Raw genomic sequence first — 12465 nt, 5'->3', positions numbered from 1 at the left:
TCGAAGAGGACGACCTTCCCCGATAGAGGAGAGGACCGTTCTTCGGTCAAGGGTATACGAGTAGCTGCGCTCCCCTGCTAGAACCTCCAAACAAGCTCTCAAGGTTAACAAAGGGGGATGGTATCCTGTGGGCCTGGGCCATGACCCAGAGAGGGCTGCCCAGCCCGAAGCTCCATGCACCCACCCCATCCAGGTGGCATGTGATCCTTTGGGGTCCCCTACCCAGTGGCCTGCGTGTTACCTCCAGGTAGGGCTGTATCAAGAATCACCAGGCGGGGAGCAGACAAGCCCCTAGCACCGCACATCTGAGCCGCAGCCAGCCAGCACTCTGCACCAAGGAGACAACTCAGAGGAGGCTGGGCTGCTGGCCCTTCCTGGGGCAACAACCCAGCCGAGCCTCACAGGCAAGTGGGGAGCAAAGTAACAATGTTTTGTCCTCACCCACACACACTGATGCACCTTCAGGGGAGGAAACAACAGTTAAATGCAGGCCCTGGGCCATGCTGCCAGGACTGAGGAACAGCGACGGAAGTGACATTCTCCAGACCTGCCCAGCAGTCCAGAAATAAGCCTGGGAGTGACCTCCCAGCATTACGCTCCCTCCACTCCCATTGCACACAACAGGCTTTTCTGAATATCCTTGGGGTGGGCACCTCCTTACCAAAGAAATACCTGCGGGAAAGGAAAAGGAGCGGCCCCAGGCCCCTCAAGTCCCTCCCAGGACTGGCTTCCCCAGGGCCTGTGAGGACCTGGGGCAGCTGAGGCAGGCTTCCTGCAGGGCCTGGAGGTCCCAGGCTGAACCATGTTGTGTCCTCTCAACTCGGGTGGAGACTCCATGCCCTGTCCCTGCCATAAAAACGGACCTGGCATCATCATTAAGAACCAACATTTTAGGGGGGCACCTGGGTGGCTCAGTGAGTTAAAGCCTCTGCCTTCAGCTCAGGTCATGGTTCCGGGGTCCTGGGATCGAGCCCCGCATCAGGTTCCCTGCTCAGCGGGGAGCCTGCTTCTCTGCCTACTTATGATCTCTGTCAAATAAATAAATAAAATCTTAAAAAAAAAAAAAGAACCAACATTTTAGGGGCACCTGTAAGCTCAGTCGGTTAGGCGTCCAACTCTTCATTTCAGCTCAGGTCATGATCTCAGGGTTCTGAGATCAAACCCCACGCCCAGCACAGAATCGGCCGTGGCACCTGCTTAAGATTCTTTCTCTCCCTCTGTCCTTCCCTGCCACTCATTCTGTCTCTCAAAAAAACCAAAATGAAACAAAAATAAAAACAAAACCCCACCCCAACACTTGAGTTGCTCTGATGTTACACTGAAATACAGCCGAAGCTGTACATCTGTAGATCTAGATGTAGATCTACATCAACATCAATCTACATCTACATCAATCTGTAGATCTACATCAACATCTGCACTGCCCACCCCCCAACCTGGCAAACACCATGGAGGCCAGCTGGGGGGTGGCCTCCCTCCCAGGGTGGTGGGTAGCTTGGCTCTGGCATGGACAAGGTCAGCTCACAAGCTGAGACTTGAAGAACGAGAGGAAAGATGCCATACTCCAGTGAGCACGGTCACATGAACACCTGTAGCTGCTACCCTCGTCCCACCCTCGTCCCACCCTCGCCCCCAGAGCTTCGAGGTCTCCTGCTCCTGCCGAAAGAGATTCAGGGGACAGACAACTGCCCGGGGCAGGCTTCAAAGCTGATATATCCAGTTTATTCTGGAGGCAAGTGCCTTCCAGTATTTTCATTTCTGCCACTTTAAAAATGTCGAGGGAGATTTGTGTGTGGTTTTGTCCAAGCCCTCGGACCCACCAAGGCCAGATTTAACATCCAAGTCCTTTCAGGATCCCAGGCCAGGAGTCTGTAGGAGGGACCACTAGAGCCCCAAGTTCCTCCAAGCAGAGCCAGCTGCTCCTCCAAACAGGGCTGGTGAGTATGTCTCAAGCCCCTCTAGGAAGTGGAGACCCGGAAGGCAGTACTTGGAGGGCTGCCTGTCAGATGGTGGAGGCGGCAGGCTAGCCTTCCCCAGTTCCTCGGCCAAGGGGATCATCACCAACTACTGGGGCATCGAGGCTGCCGAGGTATTTCTGCAGCTCAAGCAAGGCCCGGAAGCGATGGGAGATGGTGTTCTTCTCAGCTTTGGGCATCTCTGCATACCTAAGGGGTGACAACAGCAGCTCAGAGGAGCCTAGATTTGGGGGTATGCATCCCTCACCCATCCTGGAGCCCAGAGCTCAAGGAGTCGCCAAGAAAGGGTGATGGGGCCACCAGCTCCCAGCAGCCAGAGTTAATTTTTAAAAAACCAGAGAGTTTTAAATTCCCCTGGAACTGGAAACCCATATTAACGAATGTGGAAGGATGTCAGACTGCCCGAGTGTGTCCAAAAGTCGCTAGGGGAAGCCGGGGACAGGGGGATGAGCTGCATGTTTGATCAGCTTTGTCATCTGTTGACAGGAAGCAGTGGGGCCTGACAGAGCAAACACGAGATTCTCCTCTCCTGTACTGTGGGGGTGGCACAGGACAGCTGGCTAGTGGCCTCTCCTCCGTGTCAGGGCTCCAGTGAGGACCCACACCCCACCTGGGTGCTGCAGATCCATGGTGTCCATGCTGTGGCCACTAGCCGCAAGTGGACATGTACATGGAAATTAACCGCCGTTGACTAAGACTATTTTCAGTTCCGAAGTCATATTGGATAGCCACAAGTTGGCTCGAACAGTGAAGAAAGAGCATTTCTCTATCTTGCATTCTTGGATGGTGCTGTTTCATATCGTCCTCAGCCCTGTCTGGCTACTGGGAGGCTTCAGGCCACCCTCCCTAAGGGCCCCTCTAGCCCAGCACACTTGATTCCAATAATGGCCAACATGTCCACTGCAAATGGGGGTGGGGGGGCGAGGGGTCAGGGGCAAGTAATGAGAACACTTGGCACTGTGGGGGTTTCATGCCCCCACCAAAGGTTGGAAATATTAACATTTTTCCAAACTCCACGGGGAAGTCAGATGATCCCACCAAACTGTCAGGTTCATATAGGACAAGCCAAGGGTAGAGGGGGAAGGCACTCAAGTAACACAGCTGCTCTGCGGGGAGCTGCAGCCCGAGGGCCCAGAACTCCCGGCGCCGCCTGGCTGCCTCCTACCCTGGAGATCGGCCCACTCAGATTCCTCGCGTCCACACCAGCAGAACTGCCTTCAGCTGGAGCAGCAGCCGAGAGCCGGCCCGCCCATGTCTGCATGCCTGCACTGGGGCAGGGTGCTGGCCCAACCCGGACTGTGGCCATTCCAACCTCACGTCCCCGGAAGAAAATAGGGCTCCTTACGTCTGCTCATATCCATCAGGCTGAAAGCAGGGATCCCAGCCAAAGTCTCGGCAGCCTCGGGGCGCCACAATCCGGCCCTGCCAGGGAAAAGAGGGGATAGGTGTATCACTGGGCACAGAGGAGATGCCCTAGCAAGGGAAGGGTAGCCAGTTTGAGTCTGACTAGTTTATGTATTTGGTTAAGTTCCATTTATTCAAAATACATGGCTTCAGGACGCCTCGGTGGCTCAGTGGGTTAAGCCTCTGCCTTCGGCTCAGGTCATGGTCTCAGGGCCCTGGGATCGAGCCCCGTGTTGGGCTCTCTGCTCAGCAGGGAGCCTGTTTCCCCCCTCTCTCTGCCTGCCTCTCTGCCTACTTATGATCTCTCTCTCTCTGTCAAATAAATAAAATCTTTTTAAATAAAAAGTACTTATTTAAAAAAAAATACATGGCTTTAAGAAGTCCGTGGTACCTGCAAATGTTTGCTCAATACATAATTTGTATTATGAATCCCATAAATACATATGGGACCACTCTCCCTTCACACACACACACAGGAACCACAAACCTTATCAGCCCACTGATACCTTGGGGGCCAATCTCCCTCTCTCTACAGCTCTGACAAACTGTGATCTCACTGAAGAGAGTCAATGGAAAAACTGACAGGAAACATTTCTCTGAATAGGAAGGTATGAGGTCCTGGACTACGCAGACAAGCCCTATGACTGCTACTCATTTTTATTACGTTAAGTGAAATAAATTGCTGCATTTCTCAAACTACAAAGGAGGCTCCAACAATTGAATGAAGAAACAGAAATTACTTTGCACATTGTTCAATACACAAATGAGCTCAGCAACTCTTGACTACAATAGGCAAATTCCAATAGAAAAATGTTACAAAGAGAATCGATTTAATTCAGCACCATGTCATGTTGCCATGAAGATTAAAAATTAGTAAATTAAAATATACAAGGGAGGGGGGCCTGGGTGGCTCAGCTGGTTAAGCGTCTGCCTTCAGCTCAGGTCATGATCCCAGGGTCCCAGCTTGAGCCCCATGTCTCCCACAGGGAGTCTGCTTTTCCCTCTCCCTCTGCTCCTGTGCAGCTGCTCTCTCTCAAATAAATAAATAAAATCTTTTGAGAAATTAAAAAATGTGAGGAAAATGGTAGAAAATAGGGATTAGCCACATAACGGCTAAGTTTTTCAGACCAAAGGCAGATTCCACCAGTGCTGGTGGGGAGCTACGGGACCAAGACCCATTCCTGAGCCACTATGAACCTCACACAAATGGTTTTTGAACATCTACAGTGGGGCCGGTAGTGTTCTCAGCACCGGAGCCATAGCAGGCCCAGCCCTGCCCTCGTCAAATGGATGTCTTAAGCAAAACAGGCTTTACACCAGTAAACAAATGAATGATTACAAAATGCAAAGTGCCTTAGAAGGAACAAACAGGGAGCTGGGCTCAAGGATAACAGGATGGAGGGGCCTAGATGGGGAGCTCAGGGAGCAGACAATGTGGCCATGTAAAGTGATGGGCAAAAACATTCCAGGTGGAGAACACAGCTGGTGTTGGGACCCAAGATGGGGACGGGGCTCGGCATATGCGTTGTTGAAAGGACAACGTGACTGGGTCTGGAAAGCCTGAGTGAGAACGAAACAAGGAGAAACAAAGCCACCTCAGGTAACATAGAGGCTGGCAAGCAACAAGGTGCTTGAAGTGGGGGAGACGATCGGGAATAGCAGGGACCCCAATCGTGGGTCACCCCAGTGACCGGGCCCCATCGGCAGGGACTATGCTTCTTCACACTTCTGATTTTTTAGAGAACATTTCTGTGACAGGGGCAGACAACTAGAATTAATTTTTAAAAATGTAACCCGGCAATTACCATCCAGCCATCCTGGTTCTGCGTAAATATCCCAAAGAACCAAACACAAGATCTCAACAGACATCGGAACATCTGTGTTTGTAGCAACATTATTCACAGCAGCCAAACGTGGAAGAAATCTAAGTGCCCGTCGACAGATAAATGGACAAAACAAATGTGCAAATACCCACAATGGATATTATTCAGCCGCAATAAAAAGGAGGAATTCTCTCTGATATGAAGAATTTGAGAGGCAGGGTGGGGGGGTTGGGGGGTAGGGGAGGAAAAATGAAACAAGATGGGATCCAGAGGGAGACAAATCATAAGAGACTCTTAATCTCACAAAACAAACTGAGGGTTGTTGAGGGGTGGGAGGGGAGGAATAGGGTGGCTGGGTGATGGACACTGGGGAGGGTATGTGCTATGGTGAGTGCTGTGAATGTGTAAGCCTGACAATTCAGACCTGTACCCCTGGGGCAAATAATACATTATATGTTAAATAAATAAAGGAGGAATTCTGTCACATGCCACCACACAAATGATCCTTGGAGGGCATTATGCTAAGAAATAAGCCAGCCACAAAAAGACAAACACTGTATGTATGCAGGATTCCACTTATATAATGGGTCTGAAGTTGCCAAACTCTTAGAAACAAAAGTGGAATAGCAGTTGCCAGGGGGTTGATGGGGAGGGGGAAGGGGGAGTTTTTGTTCAATGGGTATAGTTTCAATTTTGCAGGATGAAAAGTTCGAGATCTACGGCACAGCAATGCACAGAGTTAATACCACTGTACCAAACACCTAAAAACGGTGGAGATGGTAATTTTTATGGTTTTTTTTAACCACTATTTAAAAAAAATTAACAAGGCAGGGCATCATGAAATGTCTGTGGGCATCCCCCAGTGGAGCCTCTGGCGAAGGGCTCTGTGGGCTACTCTGGATTTTATCATGAGCAGAAGGCACTGGCAGAGGAGTGATGGGCCGGAAGGCACCATCCGGACACAAGGAGGGAATGGCTGCGCTGTCGGGGGAGCAGGTCAGCTCCGAGGGTGGTCTGCACCCTATGAGAAGCAGCTAAACTGAAGGGTCTGATAGGCAGGCGTGGCTGTGTTGAAGGGCAGCTGGGGAAAAGTAAGATTCTACAGGAACATGTGAAGTTGGAAAGGATGTGAGATGTTCAAGGGAAGCCATAGCCTCAGCACTTGGAAAGGGACAGAGCTGGAAGAAATCTGGGCTGTCCATGTGGCTGTCCATGTCACCTTCAGCTTGCACATCTGCTTCTTGGGAGGGGACCCAGTGCAGAGCCCTGGGTATACCAGGCCTCAAAGGCCATGAGCCCCTGTGTATCCCTAAAACACGAGCCTCAGAGGTCAAAGAGATTTCAGGATTGACAGCACTCCTAGTTGTGAGGCCCAGGGGCATGTCTGGGCAAAGCTGTGGGAAATTAACTGGCCATGAGCCCTTCCCACCACCCTCCTGCCTTAGACTCTGGGCCATTGGCTCGAGCCGCAGCGCCCTCTGGCGGCCCATAGGGGAATCAGCGTGGATACGCACCGAGGTTCGGCCCCTGAACAGGCGCACTGGCTCGCTGGGGTTCCCGGTGCTGAGTGCGAAAGTGCAGAGCGCATAGGCAGACTTGTCATCAAAACCAGCCAGGAGCTGGTAGAGACCTGCGGTGGGAGGGAAGGGTGAGTGCAGTGATCTCTGCGCAGCTCAGTTCCCAGCCTCACTGCCCAGCCCTGAGGCCCTGGAGGGGGAGCCACCAGATTTGGGGGAGCTTATACATGTCATCAGATAGGTTTATACCTTATCCAAGTTAATACCCTGGAAACTGGATGATGGGGACATGGAGCTCGTTATTCTATTCTACTACTGTACATGTCTGAAATGCTCCATAATTGGAAGTGTTTTTAGAAGGACCTAAGGAGGGAACATTCTGGCCCACAACTGTGATAGGGTATGCACTGCTGGCGCCCTAAGAGAGGTAGCTGGTCCCCCAAGCTTCCAGGCCAGGCCCTGGCTGAGGCGAGGACAGGCCAGGAGTCAGTGGGGCCAAACCTCTCAGCCGGAATCCACGGCAGCCCCAGTGTCTCTCAATCTCACAGTCCCTTCCACCCTTCCCATCTACTCTTCCCGCATCTCAGCACTCCCTGGAGCCGGGTGTGCAGGGAAAGTCCAAGCCACAGGTTACAGATGGAAAAACTGAGGTGAACACAGGCTCCATGCTGGGGAGATTCCTGATTACTAGCTGAAACCCCTTCCCTGGACCACCTCTGGATTTTCAATTCCCAACAGATTAAGAGATAAAACAGATTAATACCTTCAGGCTTTAACTTCTCCAGAAACCATTTTCTGCAAGAGAAGTGAAGATGAGTCAGACACCAGGTACAGAAGGATCTTCCTAACATCTTCTCTGGGCTGTGCCCTTCCCACCCTTCTTACCCCACCCATAGGATTAGAGCCCCAGGACAAGCAGGGGACATGATAAATAATGTCTTGACTCAAAATGAAGAGGACTAATCCAATAGGAAGAAGGATGGAGGTAAACAGGCAATGCACAGAAGCATCAATAAAACCTATGAAGGCCTCAACCTCATTGGTAATTAGAAAAATGCAAATTCAGGGGTGCCTGGGTGGCTCAATCAGTTAAGCAGCTACCTTCAGCTCAGGTCATGGTCCCAGGATCCTGGGATCAAGCCCCACATCACTCCTTGCTCAGCAGAAAGTCTGCTTCTCCCTCTCCCTTTGCCCACCCCCTACCCCAACACTTGTGTTCTAGCTCTCTCAAATACATAAAAAAATCTTAAAAAGAAAAAAAAAGGAAAATGCAAATTCAATCCAAATGCAGTAACATTTCACATTCCCCACACTGCAAAACATTAAAGTCCTAATATTCAGTGCTGGTGAGGATATGGAGCAACATATATGGGTGCTGGTGCCTTAGCAAACATATTGGCAATCCAGAAGTTCAAGAAAAACATATCCAACACCCAGCAGAAGCAACTCTATCCATATGCCCTCCAGCCCCTGCAAAGAGCATTCAAAGTGGGGGACGTGTACCCTGGAGATACACAAAGGCCATCTGAGGGTGTCCAGGGCACTGAGCAGTTTTAAGGAAATCCATTTTCAGATCTCACCTTCCTTATTTCCTTTTTCCTGAAATTGATCTGCCACGAATGTACCTCTCCAGCAGGTGGGTTCCCCTGGCCCATCTCCACTTACACAACCACATTCTCACCCTTCACAAAAGAAAGAAAGGTATGCCTCTCCCCTATCCCTAATCCTTCTTCAGGACAATGTGAAATATTGGGATTGACACCAAGGTAGTGAATGACCCACAATATCAGGTAACCAATCATTTTGAAGTTCAGGTGATTCTGTGGCCAGGGCCCCTCAAGGGGGTGGGGGAGCACTCACATGTAGGGGCCAGGGAGGCCCCCGAGGGCATTGAAGCACAGACAGGTGTCCTCCACCAGTACAGGCCCCTGTACCTGCAAGACAAGGAATCAAAGCCCCGAGACCTGTGACCAGGAGTAGGCCCTGTCCCTAACCCCAATTCCCAGGCCACCCAGGCTGAGGCCAGGTCCTCAGCTAGTTGGGATCTACAGCACCAGCAGTTAGCAGCTATAGGAAACAGCCCCTGGCTAATCTCTTATCTTCATTTGAGAGATAGGAATACCAAAAATTTGGCAGGTTGTAAAGCTTACTCCAGGCACAGCAACAGGAGAGGTGGGATTCACACTCAGACAGCCTGACTCTCCAGAAAGTGTTCTTTTCCAATTCCACAAAGATGTGTGAGTGCAGGGGGAGATGGGGGGGGGTGGAGAATGCAGGCAACGTAATGTAGGTATTTGAAAATCAGAGACAAGTGTGTGCATATGTGTATGTGTGTGCGTGCCTATGTGTGTATTGGTTTACGCAGTGAAGGCTGAGAAAGAAACGTAGTATTCCTGGGCTAACATGAACTGACCCAGTCTAGCTAGGCCTGGGCAGGTCCTTGAAGTTATGACCAGCAGTGCCCACCCTATTACTCTCTCCCTCAGCCCAGCAGGCACAGCCCCCAGGAGCCCCCAGGACCAGAGGAGCAAGTTTGAGACACGCGAGGGGCAAGCACCTGGCGAGCTGCCTCCTGACACTTCTGTATGGAAATCTCATCAGGCTCTCCCTGGTACTCCGGCACTTATTGGAGAAACAGATATATAAAAAGAGAGGTCACAGGGAGACAGGGAAATCAAACCATCTTTCAAAAATAAAACGAAACAGAGACATACGGTCAATTTTCTGTGCCACCAAAGTGCATGGAGACTTATCGCCCAGAATCTGAATGACCTGTTCCAAAATGAAAGAATATTTATCACCATTTGTTAAAAACTCTCGGTTACTACAGAAGCTGTCACTCACCTTTCTCTTCCGGTAACTCTTCTGCCAGCCCCCTAAAGCTTAGTAAGTCAGGCCCATGAGCCTCACTCCAGACTTCAGGGTCCCACTCCCAGCAGGTCAGCTCCCCCATCCCCTCAGTCTCCTACCCCTCCTACTTCAGGTCTCTCTGTTGATGTTATCCCCCCATCCAGAACGCCCTCTTCCCTTCTCCCTGCTCCCTAAAACTCTACGTAACCTCCTATTCTGGCAATCCTCCATCAGGGGTTACCCAGAATTCAAGAGGCCTGTGAACCAGGACGGCGGGGAAAATGCCTTTATTTTCACTAACTCCTAGCTAAAATTTAGCATCTCTTTCCATTGTAAATATAGAAAACCAAAATAGCCTCAGCAGTTCCTATGACCTTTAAACCTATTAAAATCACAGATGTTGGGGCACCTGGGTGGCTCAATGGGTTAGGGCCTCTGCCTTTGGCTCAGGTCATGATCCCAGGATCCTGTGATCAAGCCCCGCATTGGGCTCTCTGCTAGGCGGAGAGCCTGCTTCTCTCTCTTTCTGTCTCTGCCTGCCTCTCTGCCTACTTGTGATCTCTGTCTGTCAAATAAATAAAATCTTTAAAAAAAAAAATCACAGATGTTGTCATATCCCATTAGAGCTGTCGCAGAGATCTCAAAATATTTACAATCCTATTTGAAAATTATGGTAACTACACACACAGGTAGACTGAATTCTTTTTTTTTTTTTTAAGATTTTATTTATTTATTTGACAGACAGAGACCACAAGTAGGCAGAGAGAGAGGGGGAAGCAGGCTCCCCGCTGAGCAGAGATTCTGATGCGGGGCTCGATCCCAGGACCCTGAGATCATGACCTGAGCCGAAGGCAGAGGCTTAACTCACTGAGCCACCCAGGCACCCCTAGACTGAATTATTTAATGCATTAAAGAATGTATGCTAACTAGATCACAAATATTGATACTGAGAATTGTACTTTAACAGAATCAATTTCCTTTGAAATCCTATGTATTTTACTTTGTACATTTAAAAATATCTTCCTGAAAAACGGTACATAGACTTCATCAGCCTGCCAGTGGAGTGCTATGGGATGAAGAGTTAAGACAACCTGTTCTGGGGGTGGGGGAGAAAAGAAAAAAAAAAAAGACACCCTGTCCTAAGCCAATTTCAAGTCCATCTTCTCCAGTGAGCCTCCTCTGGCCATTCTAGCCTCTTCTTAAAAGGTAGGCAGCCACATTCCCAACCAGAGACAGAGATGGGCTTGGGAGCTGGCACCCACTATCCCCCAAGGTAGCACTACTTGTCTGTTTGACTGGCCTGGCCTTAGGATCCCAAATTTTTATCAGCACAGGGATCTTGCTCTTGAGGACACCCTGTACTAGCACAGAAGTGCATCATTCCCTATGCTGTGGACAAATGAAGGGTTGGTCCCCTAATGACTGGGTCCCGCCTCTATGCCTCAACGTATCTAGTGGATGTCACCCTGATTCTGCACCATGACTCACCTCCTTGGCCATGGCTAACTGAGCAGGGGGCAAACCTTTGACCCAAACAAGGCTAATGAGAGCTAATGTATGGCAGAAGGCTCACTGCTCCCTCCACCGGGAGCGAAATAAGCAGAAAAACGTTTACTAGGAAAGGGATGAGCATCCAGGGAGAACTCTGAGGACAAGACAGGCCCTCAGGAGATTCCTCAAGTCTTGTGAGATATCGTAACATTGTATTCCCAGAAGAGCCTCCCGGTGGTTTACATGAGCTCCCTGTGTGTCTCTATTATTTGCAGCCAAAGGCTATCTATCCATCCACCTGCAGAACTCTCACAACTAGCCACAAAATTCCCAGAGGCAGGAACTTTGGATCTAATGTCTTCTTCACTTCTCCTCCTCATTGCGTTGTGAAACCGACCTTCCAAATCATCCCCATTTCCCCGTGGGGCGTGGACGGCTGTTTGCTTGCCTGTCCCACGCTCTGTCTGGCCCCTGACCCGCCTAGGTCGGCCGCGGGGTCTGGATCAGCTCGAAAGGGGTGTCAAGAGTCCCAGTTTGGGGGTCTAACCTAATAGATTAGGTACTAAGGATCCGGCACTCCTTTGGCTCCCGCGGCTCCCGCAGCTCCCGAGCTCGCAAGCCTGGTTCTGTCAACGCCCGAATTCTATTAAGGCCAACCACCGGCCGGCCCCACTCCGCACACACGGTCGTTTCAGTCAGCGCGGCCCAACCCGATCCACACGCCCCGGTCTGCCTCTCCAGCCCCCTCCGCCCGGAGGCCGCTTCTCCGCCCGATCCCCCGCGGGCCCTACCACACGCTACCCCCCAGCTGCCTGCTGGCCGGGCTCCCGCGCCCTCCCAGCACCTCCTCCAGCTTCTTGGCGTTCCCCGTGACAAACACGATTTTTTTCCCGGCCAAGGAGACTGCCATGCTGACTCCGACTACCCTGCAGACCCAACGGAAGTCCTTTCCTTCGAGGGGGAGGCACTTCCGGCTGGCGCGAAACCCGGCGGCGCACACTCCGGCCTGGGCTCCCGCTGAACGCCTCTCGTGTTACCCGCGGCCTCGCTGCCTTCGGGAGAGGAGGCTGTCCCGGGCGCCCGGCTTCCTTGCTCAGACCCTGGGGAACAGAGCGCACCTTTTCCGGACGAGCGGCCTGGGGCGCCGGGCGCTAGAAGGGAGGGAAATGGCGAGGCCCGTCTGCGGCCAGAATTGCTGGGTCTTCCCGGGACGGCGGTCGAGTGCGTTGAGACCAGGCCCTCCCGCCAAGGGGCGCTGTCTTCGAAGAAGAGAAGGGACCGTTGCAGCCCCCGGCCCCACCCCTGCTTTCTCCCCTCTGTGGGAAGGGGCCACCGAGGGAAGCAAAGAACTTGCACGGTAATGAGGTGTAGTCCTGTGCTCGGGACGGTTCATCGTCTCCGCGA

General features: G+C 51.5%; 1 protein-coding gene across 2 annotated transcripts; it reads right to left on the bottom strand.

The window, feature by feature from the left end:
- Positions 1 to 1687: 1687 nt before the first annotated feature.
- On the bottom strand, positions 1688 to 12010 carry ITPA (inosine triphosphatase). 2 transcript variants are annotated; one of them, XM_080813720.1, is made up of 8 exons: positions 11906 to 12010; positions 9435 to 9492; positions 9278 to 9342; positions 8581 to 8654; positions 7484 to 7515; positions 6718 to 6833; positions 3322 to 3398; positions 1688 to 2165 (listed from the first exon to the last, which is right to left on the bottom strand). In XM_080813720.1, exons 1-8 carry the CDS (start codon positions 11969 to 11971, stop codon positions 2024 to 2026), a joined length of 630 nt encoding a protein of 209 aa, XP_080669846.1. In that variant the 5' UTR covers positions 11972 to 12010; the 3' UTR covers positions 1688 to 2023. The 2 variants fall into 2 exon arrangements, with proteins under 2 accessions (XP_080669846.1, XP_080669847.1); XM_080813721.1 differs by having other exon boundaries at positions 1702 to 2165; positions 6671 to 6833; positions 11906 to 12008.
- Between the last annotated feature and the right edge of the window lie 455 nt (positions 12011 to 12465).

The sequence above is a fragment of the Martes martes genome, assembly GCF_963455335.1.
Source record: "Martes martes genome assembly, chromosome: 9".
In the NCBI taxonomy this organism is placed as follows: Eukaryota; Metazoa; Chordata; class Mammalia; order Carnivora; family Mustelidae; genus Martes; species Martes martes.
This window is presented reverse-complemented; position numbering and strand designations above follow the sequence as displayed.